This window comes from Betta splendens, chromosome 5 (genome assembly GCF_900634795.4).
Source record: "Betta splendens chromosome 5, fBetSpl5.4, whole genome shotgun sequence".
Lineage (NCBI taxonomy): Eukaryota > Metazoa > Chordata > Actinopteri > Anabantiformes > Osphronemidae > Betta > Betta splendens.
Genome location: NC_040885.2, coordinates 3,741,885 through 3,758,045, shown reverse-complemented (window position 1 = coordinate 3,758,045; position 16,161 = coordinate 3,741,885). Strand labels below are relative to the sequence as shown.

The window sequence follows — 16,161 nt, the reverse complement described above, 5'->3', positions numbered from 1 at the left end:
ATAAGACATCCAAACAACACACAAAATAACCAAAATCTGAAAACAAAAATAAAGACACTTGTGAAATTTCTGATTAAACATTTATCAATATTATGACTATATTGTGGTGTATATCTGTTTAGAAGAAAAAATTGAAAGAAATAATCAACATTTTCTATAATAGCTGTACTCACCTCACTCTCTAGCTGTGTTGTAGCTACGAGTACGAAACACATGTAGGCGTAGGGAATCTTTACAAACATATAGCTGTATTGTGTCGTTTTTAGACGAGGTTAAATACAACACAGGCTTTTGGTTTAAAGCATATTATATGACAGCGTAAATTGTTTACTGTCATTACAGTTATCTATTTCAAATATAAAAGACCGCAGCGCGATACTGTGAGCCTTTACCTGACTGCGGTCAAGTGAGCCGTCGTTCGTTCATCCGTCGTTCAGCCAGCCGCGCTTCAGAAACGTCTTGCGCCCGTATTACACGCTTTACAGCAGAGCACAAAACACGCTCGTCGCGACTTCCTCTTTTCATAGCGACACGTCTGGTCTGTTCAAAATATTGAAAAATACGAAACAAAATATTGCATATATAGAAAAACTGTCGCCTAATAAAGATCTGTATACTTTTACTGTAAAATTAAGCATTTATTAGTATTTAAAACTACCATGTCATACTGTGAAATTTTTATAATTAATAACTTAACTTTGGTGCATAGTTCCAGGCCCAGACCACTTTCCCCTTGTTCTACTAGAGGTGTACTATCACCACACAAAGATCTGTATATTTTTACTGTATAGTTTTGGATTTATTAGTATTCAAAACTACCATGTCATACTGTAATACAGTCAACTTTGATCATTAATAACTTGACTTTGGTGCATAGTTCCAGGCTCAGACCACTTTCCCCTTGTTCTACTAGAACTGTACTATCACCACACAAAGATTCGTGTATTTTTACTGTATAGTTTAGGATTTATTAGTATTCAAAACTACCAGTTCATACTGTAACTGTATAGGCCGTATAGTCAACTTTAATGATCAATAACTTGACTTTGGTGCATAGTTCCAGGCTCAGACCACTTTCCCCTTGTTCTACTAGATGTGTACTATTACCCCACAAAGATCTGTATATTTTTACTTTATAGTTTTGGATTTATTAGTATTCAAAACTACCAGTTCATACTGTAACTGTATAGGCCGTATAGTCAACTTTAATGATCAATAACTTGACTTTGGTGCATAGTTCCAGGCCCAGACCACTTTCTCCTATTTCTGCTAGATGTGTACTATCATCACACAAAGATTCGTGTATTTTTACTGTATAGTTTAGGATTTATTAGTATTCAAAACTACCATGTCATACTGTAATACAGTCAACTTTGATCATTAATAACTTGACTTTGGTGCATAGTTCCAGGCTCAGACCACTTTCCCCTTGTTCTACTAGAACTGTACTATCACCACACAAAGATTCGTGTATTTTTACTGTATAGTTTAGGATTTATTAGTATTCAAAACTACCAAGTCATACTGTAACTGTATGGGCCGTATAGTCAACTTTAATCGTTAATAACTAGACTTTGGTGCATAGTTCCAGGCCCAGACCACTTTCCCCTTGTTCTACTAGAAGTGTACTATCACCACACAAAGATTCTTGTATTTTTACTGTATAGTTTTGGATTTATTAGTATTCAAAACTACCATGTCATACTGTAATACAGTCAACTTTAATCGTTAATAACTAGACTTTGGTGCATAGTTCCAGGCCCAGACAACTTTCCCCTTGTTCTACTAGATGTGTACTGTCACCCCACAAAAATTCATGTATTTTTACTGTATAGTTTAGGATTTAGCAGTACTTGAAAGTACTATGTCATACTGTAATACAGTCAACTTTAATCATTAATAACTTGACTTTGGTGCATAGTTCCAGGCTCAGACCACTTTCCTCTTGTTCTACTAGAGGTGTACTATTACCCCACAAAGATCTGTATATTTTTACTGTATAGTTTTGGATTTATTAGTATTCAAAACTACCAGTTCATACTGTAATACAGTCAACTTTGATCATTAATAACTTGACTTTGGTGCATAGTTCCAGGCTTAGACCACTTTCTCCTTATTCTACTAGTGATGTGCTATCATCACACAAAGATTCGTGTATTTTTACAGTATAGTTTAGGATTTAGCAGTACTTGAAAGTACTATGTCATACTGTAATACAGTCAACTTTGATAATCAATAACTTGACTTTGGTGCATAGTTCCAGGCCCAGACCACTTTCTCCTATTTCTGCTAGATGTGTACTATCATCACACAAAGATTCGTGTATTTTTACAGTATAGTTTAGGATTTAGCAGTACTTGAAAGTACTATGTCATACTGTAATACAGTCAACTTTGATGATCAATAACTTGACTTTGGTGCATAGTTCCACGCTCAGACCACATTCCCCATGATCTACTAGAGATGTACTATCACCCCACAAAGATCTGTGTACTTTTACTGTATAGTTTAGGATTTTAGTAGTACCATGTTATGCTGAAATATGGCCCTTACAGTCAAGCATAAAACCAATAAGTACTGCACTACAAACAGTGTAGTGTGTAACTTTCTTTTTTATTGTTTTAAGTCTGTATTGTGAAGAGAGAATAATTGCATTAAATCTAATCCTGAATATTTGGTTATATACATTTTGTATTTACATTTTAGTGTTCAAAACTAGATATTACAATGTGTAAGAACAGAGACGGCAATAACTTTGATAAAACAAACTCCAGACATGGGAAATGGTTTAATGAGAACAAATAACGATTTCAGTATCCATCCATTTTCAACCGCTTTTTCTGGGGGCGGTCGCGGGGGCAACAGTCTAAGCAAACTCCAAACTTCCCTCTCTCCGGACACTTCCTCCAGTTCAGCCCAGCCCAGGACCTGTTTGCCTTGGGAGACCCTACCAGGGGCATTTAGCCTACGACAACATAGCTCCCGGGGTCATTCAGGCACACAAACTCCTCCACCACGTTAATGTATGTTTCACACATAAATATTCAGTTTTTGACTGTTCAATGACTTTATATTAAACATTAAACATTTAGTTTCAATATTAAAAGTCACACTTTGGAGTCCTAACAGATGGTAATTAAAGGATTTAATGTGTGTGTGCTTAGCCTCACTCACAGTTTTTTATATGAAAAGTGACATAATCCGGGCCTGGCATTATGCACTAAAGTCAAGTTATTCATCATCATAGTTGAATATAAGGCCCATAGAGTATTACAGTATGACCTGGAAGTTTTGAATACTAATAAATCCAAAACTATACAGTAAAAATACACGAATCTTTGTGTGGTGATAGTACAGTTCTAGTAGAACAAGGGGAAAGTGGTCTGAGCCTGGAACTATGCACCAAAGTCAAGTTATTAATGATCAAAGTTGACTGTATTACAGTATGACATGGTAGTTTTGAATACTAATAAATCCAAAACTATACAGTAAAAATATACAGATCTTTTTGTGGTGATAGTACACCTCTAGTAGAACAAGGGGAAAGTGGTCTGGGCCTGGAACTATGCACCAAAGTTAAGTTATTAATTATAAAAATTTCACAGTATGACATGGTAGTTTTAAATACTAATAAATGCTTAATTTTACAGTAAAAGTATACAGATCTTTATTAGGCGACAGTTTTTCTATATATGCAATATTTTGTTTCGTATTTTTCAATATTTTGAACAGACCAGACGTGTCGCTATGAAAAGAGGAAGTCGCGACGAGCGTGTTTTGTGCTCTGCTGTAAAGCGTGTAATACGGGCGCAAGACGTTTCTGAAGCGCGGCTGGCTGAACGACGGATGAACGAACGACGGCTCACTTGACCGCAGTCTTTAACTGGCGGTGAACACACGTGTACGTCAATCGAAATCAGCCAGTCACTTTTTGACCTGACTAATTCATTTGCAGCATTGTGAGCTTTGGTTGTATTTGTTTTATCGTGAGGGGGCACCACGATTACCCCCCTAACAAAAGTCACTAAATCACTATAAGTGAGTATACTTTTACTTTGAAAATATATTTAAAAAATGAAGAACCGGATGATACACTTCTCGTGAGACCTCGTTGTCCGAGATAGCGGAAGCAGTTATCGGTTTTGGTGACGCTGCATTAGACTGCAAGACATGGACCGTTGTGGTAAGTAAATTTTTTTATTAACTGTAAATATACTGCGAGAGAATTCTGTTTACTGGTTTCACGTTGTGCAGGCTGTTACTGGGGCATCACCTTTTTGGATTGGGGGGGGATACCGGTTTGTTATATGCAGTGTCCTGCTTCCTACTGGCGTTAGCTTGGTTACCTCTTAGCTAAACCTGCAGTTACCGGTAGGACGGTATCTCGATGAATGAATGAACTTATACGCCCATAGTATTGTACAGAATTGTGTATATATATATATATATATATATATATATATATATATATAATGTGTGTGTGTGTTTCAGACTACTTATTTCCGCTGTTTCAACAGGTCTGTTCGGGTTTTTTATCTTCAGCCTGGCTTTTACTGAAGCTCAGGCGCTCATACCTGCACACCACCTCTCCCTTACTGACCTGGCCCGGTTGCAGAATCTCCTGAGCCAAACGTTTATCGACCTTGAGTCCGCATACTACTCTGTTGTTGGTTTGAAAAAGCTTGGAGTGACAGTTCCTGATCACAAGGTTATAAATAAATCCAACATATCGTTAAATCTACCACAGATCACTAATGAGCTAAACATTTATTTTTAGTTCAGTATAATGCATTTTTTCATTAAATGATTTATCCTTACCACACTTCGTTTCCATAGGAAGTATGCCAGTTTGTCAATTCTCAGCTTGATCCAGCCAGTGTGGATTCTCTCTTTTTTGCTGCTGAGATAAGTCAAGCCATCTCAGATTGTGAGGTATATTTTTTTTTCTTTATTAGTTTTCCTACTGCCACTCACAGTCTAATAGTTTGGATTAGATACTTATGATGAAATATATGTACAGTATTGTCGCTACAAATGATGTTTGTTTTGGGATCCTAAAGCTGCATAATTTGTCCATGGTCATAATGTAGGATGTAACTGTCATTTTACTTTTGCTAATACATAAATGTCTTAGCACTGAACTGTTTATGGGATTGTACTTTAACACGCAGATCCCTGTATCCAATGAAACCCGTGACATCCTTTTGGCAGCAGTTAGTGAAGACTCCAGCATGGCTCTGATTCATCGGGCTGTGAGCACGTTCAGCTCTTTGGGGCTGCCTCTAGCATCACAGGAGGTTGTAAGTGCCCTGACGGCTCGGATCAACAAGGAAGACAATGTTATGGCGTAAGTAAATATTGATGCTGCAGTACGATTCAGATTTGAATACTTTTGTTTATACATAATTTTGTTCTTTGTACCCAGTATCACATTAGCTCTTCAAACAGCAGCACGTCTGTCGAAGCAGGCAGAACTTGGAGGAATCCTGGAGGAAATTGAAGTGAGTTCTTCCACCAGGTGGTGGTGTTCCTTGACTTGCAACCGTACTCGAATAATACACATGGCATGTTTGACTTTTGTCGTATTATTACTTTCTTTTTCAGGATTTGACGGCTCGTTTGGATGATCTAGGTGGAATCTACCTTCAATTTGAAGAGGGACTTGAGGCAACTGCACTGTTTGTGACTGCTGCATATTCCTTATCTGATCATGTGGATATGGAGCCCCCTCTCAAAGAGGTATCATTTTTCATTTAAGGTTAAACTAAAGTGTCTCTCTCTTTCTCTCTCTCTCTCTCTCTCTCTCTCTCTCTCTCTCTCTCTCTCTCTTTCCTCTTTCTCTTCCCTCTTCTCCTCTCTCCCTCTCTCTTCTCTCTCTCTCTCTCTCTCTCTCTCTTTCTCTCTCCCTTCCTCTCTTTCTTCTCTCTCTCTCTTCTCTCTCTTCTCTCTCTCTATCCTCTCTCTCTCTCTCTTCTCTGCTCTCCTCTTCTCTTCTCTCGCCTATCTCTCTCTCTCTCCGTCTTTTGTCCGCTTTTTTCTCTCTCTCTATCTTTCTTCTCGCTCCTCGTGTGCGTCTTCTCTCTCTCTCTCTCTCTCTTTCTCTCTCTCTCCCTCTCTCTCTCTCTCGATAGAGAGATTATATGATTATATGAAGGTATTATATGATTATATGGTCTCCCCACAGGACCAGGTGATCCAGTTGGTGAACTCTATCTTCAGCAAAAAATCTTGGGACTCTCTGGCAGAAGCCTTTAGTGTGGCAAGTGCTGCTGCCGCTCTCTCAAACAACCGCTTCCATGTGCCTGTCATTGTCAGTGTTCAGGGCCCAGCTACAGTATCCCACAGCCAGCCAACCCTGCAGGTATAGCTACCATCATCCTTGTGGTTTTTTTTTTTTCCAGCCCATGCTGACACTTGTTGTCTCTGATTCCCAGCTGCTTGTTACTGATGTCATGTCCCAACCTCTGGCCACAGTCAATGTGCTTGTGGAGTCTGCATACTCTGCATCCTCCAAGAGCGTCATTCTCAATGAAGCACCTTTCACACTTAATGAGTATGTATTGTTGAAAGATAAGTATCATTTTACACTACTCGTCAGTATTCTGCTGTGAAAAGTATTTGCACTTGATATGAATTTTCATTAGCTCATATCATGTAGTTTGAATATTAATCCAAATACCTACATCACTTTTATCTTGAGGCAATTCTTTAGTTGTTTAACTAAGGCACTTATGTGATAATGATATAAAATTCATTTATCTTTTACTTTTATAATTGACCCCAGTTGTTTTCTAAGTGATGTGTTGTACTTTTAGGGCAGTTATTAATTTCAGGTGGAAACATATACAGCATCATTATTTTTTGTTTTCCAGTGGTATCTTTGAACTAAACTTCATGTCCACCCACCCAGCCAGTGGATATTACCAGTTTACTGTTGCAGTGACAGGTGATAGTCGTCTGGTTGCCAGTCATGTTGAGGTGAGTTGATGTTTGGCAACATTTAACATTTAGTTAGAATGAATCATGTTTAATTACATGTTGAACTGTACCAAAAAATTTCAAAATAATTTAATTGACATTGGTATGCTTGTACTGTCTCTTAAGTTAAGCCATCAGTTCTATCTATGAATTCAATTCTGTCCCTTGCTGTGTGAAGGAGAATTATTGCAGATCTTTCCTACCTGCTGCTATAAGACTGTACAATCAGAACTGTCCACTATCTCGCACTACATTCAGTCACCCGCTGCATCAGTGGTTATGTAGTATTAACTTCTGTACAATATTGTGTGTGTGTGTGTGTGTGTGTGTGTGTGTGTGTGTGTGTGTGTGTGTGTGTGTGTGTGTGTGTGTGTGTGTGTGTGTGTGTGTGTGTGTGTGTGTGTGTGTGTGTGTGTGTGTGTGTGTGTGTGTGTGTGTGTGTGTGTGTGCGCTTTACTGTACTGTGTTGTACTGTGCCATCACAAACAGTTTTAACTGTCTTTTATTCTGTCGCTGTGTTCTCTGCTTTGCACTTTGCTGTGGTGTAAAGCAATATCCCCACTGTGGGACTATTAAAAGTTGTTTTATCTTATAACCTTGCATCCTGACTTTGTTGACTAAGCTTAAGGTGAAGGTGTCCACAGAGGTGGCTGTTACTCACATGGACTTGTCAGTGGTGGATAAGGACCAGAGCATCGGCACAAAGACCACCAGGTTAGAAAACCTGTTTGTTGTGGGGTTTTTTTTGTTGTTGTTGTTTTTGGTAATTTGCAATATTAATGTTAAATGCTGTTTTGTTTTCAATTACAAAGAGTGGACTACCCTTCCAAAGCCAAAAGCCCCTTCATTGCAGATAGCCACCAAAACTTTGCCATGTCCTTTCAGCTGGTTGATGTGAACACAGGAGTTGAGCTCACCCCTCATCAGGTTTGTATTTAGAGTGGGACTTGAACACCCTTTGGCTGCTGGTACACTACTGGAAATACTTTTCTTTCTGTGTTGCTGTTTAATGAGCTTTTCACCCATGAGAAATTTATGCTATGGTTATATGGTTATTAAAACTAAAGATATCATATATCTCTCGACTCTACCATAGACGTTTGTTCGGTTGCACAACCAGAAAACTGGCCAAGAGGTTGTGTTTGTGGCTGAACCGGACAGCAAGAATCTATACAAGTTTGAGTTGGACACCGCAGAAAGAAAGTTTGAATTTGACTCCATCTCTGGTACTTATTCCCTTTACCTCATTGTTGGGGACGCAACCTTGGAGAATCCCATATTGTGGAACGTGGTAAGTTTATAACAGATGTAACATGTTCAGCAAATGACAGTTTTGGTCTGTAGATTAATTTTGAGCTGTGTTTTTTTTGAAAGGCAGATGTGATGCTTAAGTTTTTGGATGAGGAGGCTCCAGCTACTATTCAGCCAAAAACTCTTTATGTACCCAAACCAGAGATTAAGGTAAAATGCTCAAACATTGGCAGAAAAGTGAATTGTATGACTGTCTGTCAAGCTATCTCCTGGTTACCTTGTAATAATATAATATTATTAGTAGTAATACATTGTTGGTTGAATAAGAGTTTGAATAGATAGATCAATGACCGACCAACTGACCGAGTCTACAGTATGATAATCAGATTTATTGGACAAATCTGCACAGGGCAAACAAGGAATTGGATACCGTCTCACTCTATCTTTTCGTCCTCCGAGTAAGAATCCATGGGCATCAATTTATCTTCGTAAATATTCATGGTAACTAGGTGGGAATTGATCCTGTTCTTTTGCAACCTATGCCAGGCTGTCCTAACCCAGGATGTCTGGAATATGCTGGCTTAATCTTTTATCTTGATTTTGTGCAATACCCCTCTGATACAGCCCTCTTACATTAGTGGTGCAAGTGTAAGTTCAGCAGGTAAGTATTTCTGTTGTCTCTGCAGCACTTATTCAGGGAGCCAGAGAAAAAGCCCCCCACAGTTGTCTCCAACGCCTTCACTGCACTCATCTTGTCTCCATTCTTGCTTCTCCTCATTCTGGTAATTATTATTATTATTATTATTATTATTATTATTATTGATTTAGGTCTCTTATTCACTCACACACCTTTTTATTATTAAGTCTTTATACCCACTAAACTGTACCCATTGCTTTATGATTATGAGGCTTTGCACATTCAGCTTTGACAGTCAGTGTGAAACAATATTTCAGTCCTTTTGTTTGCAGCTGTTGCAGGGAATGACAGTCACATTTATCACCCCTCTTTCCTGTAGTGGTTTAAGCTTGGAGCCAACATCTCTAACTTCAGCTTCTCTCCCAGCACCATTCTTTTTCATTTGGGACATGCAGGTAAATACTAATCTCTGAAATTAAATATTGATCATATGCCCTTGTTTTAGATCCACTGTTGTTCAAAGAACAAAAAAGCAGACTGCAACTATGAGTGTGGACAACAGTGCAATTATTAATGAGACTGTAATTAGAATTTCTTTTTTGGCGCAGAAGTGGTTCAAGAGGTAGCGTAGTCTCCCACCAATCAAAGGGTAAAGACATTATTGATGCTTAAACCATCTCTTTCATTACCTTTCAGCGATGCTGGGCCTCATGTATGTCTATTGGACGCATCTGAACATGTTTCAGACTATCAAATACCTGGCTATTATTGGTGGTGTAACCTTCCTTGCCGGGAACCGCATGCTGGCCCAGAAAGCAGTGAAGAGGTGAGTCTTTGATGATGCTTGGCACAGATAGCTCCTAAATCTCAGAGTGAAAGCCTTGCCTCTTTCATACGATGAGGCATTGGGTGCTTTAAAGCCTCTTGGTGGTTCTTAGCCTCAAACCTTCTATCTCTAGGAGAAAAGTGTGGTGAGAGCGATTATCTATATGGGCAATTTCTTCACACCATCAACGTGTAGAGCCCCCTAAAGGCCAGAGTGAGCAACTTGTAGACCCTGTCACTGTCTCAAGATGTCACTGTGCAATTGTTCACTTTTACTTCTTATGACAAGCCATTTAAGCAGTAGAATATTGTGATTCCCTCATCCCCCATCTAGTACTTTTTTCCCACTCTATCTTTCTAGTCTCAGCCTCTTTAACATCTTAAACCACACTTTGCTGTGTCTTTACTCCTCTTTCAGGATTGCTGCAGAGCAAAGTAGTAGGTTGGCAAAGTATAGGAGCCTGCGGTAAAACCCTTCCATTTGTAACAAATGAGTCGGTCGTTCTTCCAGGCTGAAGTAAGGGCATCCTCATAGACTGTGCATTTCCATAATGACTGGCAACATGCATGGCTGGTGTAATGCTCACTCATTTTGTCTCCCTAATATTCACATGAATCTGCTGTACTCCTCCCCATTTGCATCCTTAACCATCCCATTGTGAATATTTCAGCCACAATCATACTAGCACTTGTTTAACCTGCCATTTTGGCCCAATACTCATGATCCTGGTTTGAATGACTTGTCCCGTGTTCATAAACAAGTTTGCACGGTCTGGAACTTTTGCGAAATGACATTTTGTTTGTTGTGGAAGGATAAACATATTGATGATTAATCAGCATTTTTTTCATTACTTGCTATTAAGGACCACTTGTATATCTGTGTGTAACTTTTGTTTTTCCACTTTCTTCCTCAGACTAGAGAAAAAGTAAGAAAATCAAAAGAAGACGGACAAAGATCACATGTCATCAAAATCGGATTTGAAAATAATATGGCGGTTCAAGTATCCATTCGACAGTTTAAACTTGCAGTTTCCATGTGTTGATAATTGAACAGACTCGCTGACAGGTTCACCCTGCTGCTGGCTGTAAAAAGTAGTGCAGTTCATCTTCTGAGAATATTGTAATGTTGTTCAACATGATTTCTTCTGTGGGGTTTTTTTTGGGGGGGGGGTAATACATTAAAACATTAATACATTTTTCTGTTATTGCGCACTACCCATTTCACCTCATAAAAAGAAGTAAACATGTTTCATTTAATGATGATGATAAACCACTGGAAGTAGCAAAGGAATTTTGATCACTTAAAATTTTTCATTTTCCCATTTGATACAGTCTTCACGCTCCTACAGAGAATTTATTAATAAAATATGGGCAGTTTGAGGTTGCAGTGCTTTTGTAATGAAGAGGAGTAAATAAACAATTTTGAGTGGATCTTTTTTTATGATGTAGCAGATTAAGACAGGGTAAATATTTTTCTGCTAATTAGATTAAAATACAAAATGAGTCATTAACTTTAGAGTTTCTCTTAATATTTGTGGGACTGGCCTTAATGAGTTTCCTGTAGTTACTTAAATTGTAATTTTTTAATTATCTTTTTAAAAATCTTAAATCTTTAAATGATTAACTTAAACTCTATACATCCTTACAGTATGTATCAGACAGACAGACAACAAGGCTGCATTACTATTTAAGCCATTATGTGTTTTATTGTTCAAATATCACAAAGTCTACTTTAAAGATTACAGGCTTAACATTCTATAGGCCAGAAATTGTAGATCATGTTTTTTTTATTTAAACATCCGACAGGCAAGTCAGCTAATTTTAAATACTTATAAGTAATATATATTATAAGTTACTTCAATTTTAGTCTATATGGTTATGTTGAGGTTAAAGTACACAAAGACAAATGACCAGAGAAGGCAGGCAATTAACCAGCGATCCGATGGCTGCTGGACCTCCTCAGCCATTGCCTCCCCATACATACTGTAAGCATTCAAATGTATAAATTTGACCAAAGTCAAATCTGGTTTGTTCTAATTTATTGTTTTTTAAGCCGTCATAATAGCCATAATTACCCACTGTAATCCCAATAATGAATATATATAAATGAATACTGATATTCTGAAGCTAATAGCTTCAACTTAAAAACTAAGAAATGTATACATTGTAAAAGTCGAATTAATGAAAACGTTTCTGTATTGGATTTAAATAGACTTTACATGTTACACATTACATGTATTGTGTGTTAATTAAAGTGGCCAGTGAGTGTACAGTATTCAAATTTACTTTACCTTCATTCCGATAAAATGTTACAGCTGACAGTTTCTGTGAAAGTGAGTTTACACACATTGTTTTTATAACTTTTAATTCAAATTTAAATAAAAAATCAATTTTTTTGAATATGTGAAGGTAAGAAAACAATTGATATGTGGTATGAAAGTGCAGTGGTGATGAGCACTGGCACAATCCACTGAACTCAACTCGGCAGCCTGTAAAAGAGAAAATCTCAGGTTAGGCTTTCATGTCATTCAGATTCCTCAATGGTAATTTGAGCCATGAAACGTGTTGCACAAGACCAAGATCCTGGTTGAACGTATCCTTGCTGGTTGCACAAAGCAGGATCAATTAATCCCTGTCTCGTTACCCTGTCAATTTTTATGTGTGTCCTGATTATCCAAATATCTCAAGCTAATTAACCCAGGCTGAGTTGCACGAAAAGAGATTAAATCATCCTGTAAAGATTTTTTAAATCTGAATTAGCCTGGTCTAGAGCATTCCGACATACTACTCAAAAATGTTGTATTCTTATATTTTACTTAATACGTTCTTTTCATATCCATGTAGCTAATGCTACATGTGATACAGATGTTTTAGAATTTGCACTACATGCGTCACTAAGTAGCTTTGTAAAATATGTAAAATACTTTGTGCTTTGGTTAGGCATGTTTTTTTCAAAAAAATAAGATGATGAACACTGAAATACACTGATTAACTTTTCATACTGTAGCTTTGTTTATTTAAATACAATAATTTTTAAAACGTCACAGAAGAAGGTAAACAAATTATATGTACCAAATGAATATCCTTATAATTTTCATTTATAGTGTGTAGGCTACAACTATTATACTACTATATTCCATCCATCCATCCATTTTCTTAACCGCTTACTCCCTAGTGCGGGGTCACGGGGGTGCTGGAGCCTATCCCAGCTGGCTACGGGCAAGAGGCAGGGTACACCCTGCACAGGTCGCCAGTCCATCGCAGGGCAACACATAGACAGACAACCATTCACTCACACACTCACACCTACGGGCAATAGAGAGAAGCCAATCAACCTAATGCACGTCTTTGGACTGTGGGAGGAAGCCGGAGAACCCGGAGAGAACCCACGCAAACACGGGGAGAACGTGCAAACTCCACACAGAAAGGCACCAGGGCCACCTCCGGGAATCGAACCCAGAACCTTCTTGCGTGTTTAATTCTACTATAATTAATGCAATAATAATAATAATAATAACAACTTAACAAATACGTTCTTTGTTTTTTTTATACACAGATTTAGCCTGGATATTGTAATCCTATATATTTGCAATACCCCTCCTAAATCAGGGGTGGCCAACCTTGGTCCTTGAGAGCCACACTCCTGCTGGTTTTCCAACTTCAGTCAATCAGCAGCTAACTGTCACACCTGATCAGGGTAAACACCAGAGAGAGTTGGAAAACAGCAGGACTGTGGCTCTTGAAGACCAGGGTTGGCCACCCCTGTCCTAAATGTTTATTAGACTATATTGATTTGTTTGTTACCTGAGCCTTATGCACTGCTTTGTATCTTTCATCTCTCTGGATGGATGTTAGATCTTCTTTATAAAGTAGGTCCCTTTAAAAAGGTCTGACTGCCGTTTCATGTAACTCTCACTCATATGTCTGTGTAGAATAAACAATGAGAGGTGTGCATTTCTGCTATCATTCTTTAAACATTGCTTCTACCAGATCTTCACATATTGAAGGGATAGCAGTCATTTTATGTTACCTACCCCAGACGCTTGCCCATGATTGTCTGAAGGAACTTCCTGGCTGAGATTTGACCCAGAACTTTCCTGTAACTGTTTGTGAAGATGGCATCAGCGTTGCGCCCAGAGCTACAGTATATGCATGGGAATATCAGTTCAGGTATTATGCTATAGTGCCATAAATCATCAACAAAAGGAAGTCCCTAGGATATATGTTATTTGTCATTGTAGCACATTTATGTGTGAGTTTAACTACACTGCATTTGATTTTCTAACTTACAATGTAAATCTTTCATTAAACTGGGGCCGTGTTCCGAAAAGACATATTTTTGTGTCTATTTATATATATAAATCATATATTATAATCCTATTTTTACATGTAAAAGTAAAAATGGTCTTCAAAAAAAATCTCTTTTGATTAGACACTCAGTCCACATTAACATTACTTTACACACCGTGACTCTCCTTGCTCCTTAATTGGGCTTGTGTCCTCCTTCAGCTGCTCTGCTGGATTATTTATGGAAGATGTCATCACAATAGACATGTCTCTCTGGCCAAATCTGAGAAACACTTCCATTAACTAAACAAACATTATATTTAAATATCTTCATACGCATAATATCACAATCATATGTAAATCTACTGCACTATATAGCAATACTATTGAATTTAATGACAAAAAACATCAATATAACACTGAGTTCTGATATTGAGTGTAAGGAAAAACATCCTCTAAAGTAGTAGTAATAGTAGTACTCTAAGTACTAAATTTCAATGATTTTTCTTTTCTTTGGCCTAAGACACAGTAGTTAAAATAATTTGTTAATGCAACCTACAAAACAAAAAATCTCTTTGACAATCTTAAGTACAGAGGGCACAGCAGTGACACATTAAGACACACTACAAGCCTGGACCCTGTCGCCATGGACCCTGTTACCCATGCAACTGGGGTCAAGTCACCCTTAAACTCAAATTAGGATTAAATCCAATTTTCAAAAATTTAATCTTTTTTTCTACTTCTAATTTATAATACTAATATTTCTTTCTGTAGTGCTCTGTAGGTTTTCTTAATATTTATTGATATACAATCATTAGTTTGCCTGTGAAGAGTATTTGGCAGTGCTTTTGCTTGGGTTCCAATAACCCACAAATTAATTTTATTAATTTCTGCTGCCACCTTTGTGTCTAAACAGCTGGGGTAAACAGTCATTATAGATTGTTCAATTATAATGCTTCTAAAACTAGCAACAGTGCAAGTGAGCAAGGTGTTAATAATTGAAGTCAATAGGGCAAGACTTACCTAATAGAAGGGTACAGCGGAGTCCCAGATAAAGACATGACCAGGCAACAAAACAGTAGCAGTGCAGCTGTATTCATCATCAGAGCTAGTCCTGAAGAAAAACTGACAGAAATGGTAAAAAAAGAGAAATATTTACACACAATGCTAATCTAAATTCTTACCTAGATATTTTGTGTATAAAATAACTATTGATCTTCTCTAGTGCGCATCCACCATCCTCCTCCTCTTTCTAAAAATGAAATAAAGAAATCTGAAACACTGCTGTTTCTCATCCTGGCATTCATGGTCACTTTATAATGGATCTGTAGCTCCCAGTCACTCCCATCTCACACAGGTTCTTGCTCGCTCTCTCTCTTTTGTTCTCGCTCTCAACACCCCTAAACAGATAATTTTTTTTTCAAATATTAACTATAACTATACTATCACTATATGTATTAATATGCAATGTAATTTAATGTTAAAAAAAAAAGTGATGTTTTTATCCACAACACTATTATCTCTACTATCACTTTTATCACTATCTTTCAATAAATAATTACACTAACATTCAAAAATTTGGGGTCACTTGTCCATAATTTGGCAGAAAAGCACTGTATTTTGAAATTGAGATCATTTTAAACTATTCAGAAATACAGTGTATACACTATTAATGTGGTAAATGACTATTCTAACTGCAAATGTCTGGTTGAGGTGCAATATCTACCTAGATGTATAGAGGCCCATTTCCAGCAACTATCACTCCAATGTTGTAATGCTACAATGTGTCTGCTCATTGCTTCAGACGGCCAAAGGAGAGTCCCAGATTACCTCAACAAATTAACAGCTAGAATGCCAAAGGTCTGCAATGCTATAATTACTGCAAATGGAGCATTTTTTGATATCGATTTGAGATCTTTGCATTTCAGGAATAATATCTATGGACTGACTTTTGAGGGTTATAGGTAAATTTGTATTTTTGTTTATTTAAAATGTTACCCCCTTCTTTCTGGCCTTTCATCTTTGGGGCTTTTTACAAAGCAACTACTTATTTTGAACGTTGTAAAAATAATTACTAGGAAGGAAATACCTGTTTTATACCGAAATTATTAGCTGTAGTCACTTGAGCGATATATCTATGATATGGCTGTTCGCGCTCCTGTGTACGACAATCAGTTTATGGG

The 16,161-nt window shown here is 37.5% G+C and overlaps 2 protein-coding genes across 4 annotated transcripts; one reads left to right on the top strand and one right to left on the bottom strand.

The window, feature by feature from the left end:
• Positions 1–4,050: 4,050 nt before the first annotated feature.
• Positions 4,051–11,122, top strand: rpn2 (ribophorin II). 2 transcript variants are annotated; one of them, XM_029151454.3, is made up of 18 exons: positions 4,051–4,183; positions 4,518–4,708; positions 4,837–4,932; positions 5,172–5,347; positions 5,426–5,501; positions 5,605–5,739; positions 6,185–6,361; positions 6,435–6,553; positions 6,873–6,978; positions 7,601–7,692; positions 7,791–7,905; positions 8,075–8,269; positions 8,353–8,439; positions 8,916–9,011; positions 9,246–9,321; positions 9,563–9,692; positions 10,110–10,208; positions 10,606–11,122. In XM_029151454.3, the coding sequence occupies exons 1-17, from the start codon at positions 4,171–4,173 to the stop codon at positions 10,159–10,161; spliced, it is 1,932 nt and encodes a 643-aa protein (XP_029007287.1). In that variant the 5' UTR covers positions 4,051–4,170; the 3' UTR covers positions 10,162–10,208; positions 10,606–11,122. The 2 variants fall into 2 exon arrangements, with proteins under 2 accessions (XP_029007287.1, XP_029007288.1); XM_029151455.3 differs by lacking the exon at positions 10,110–10,208 and having other exon boundaries at positions 4,052–4,183.
• A 558-nt stretch (positions 11,123–11,680) lies between these two features.
• On the bottom strand, positions 11,681–16,135 carry ghrh (growth hormone releasing hormone). Of its 2 annotated transcripts, none has more exons than XM_029151457.3 (4): positions 15,002–16,135; positions 14,157–14,261; positions 13,726–13,830; positions 11,681–12,180 (listed from the first exon to the last, which is right to left on the bottom strand). In XM_029151457.3, exons 1-4 carry the CDS (start codon positions 15,079–15,081, stop codon positions 12,168–12,170), a joined length of 303 nt encoding a protein of 100 aa, XP_029007290.1. In that variant the 5' UTR covers positions 15,082–16,135; the 3' UTR covers positions 11,681–12,167. The 2 variants fall into 2 exon arrangements, with proteins under 2 accessions (XP_029007290.1, XP_029007289.1); XM_029151456.3 differs by lacking the exon at positions 11,681–12,180 and adding an exon at positions 13,288–13,615.
• Between the last annotated feature and the right edge of the window lie 26 nt (positions 16,136–16,161).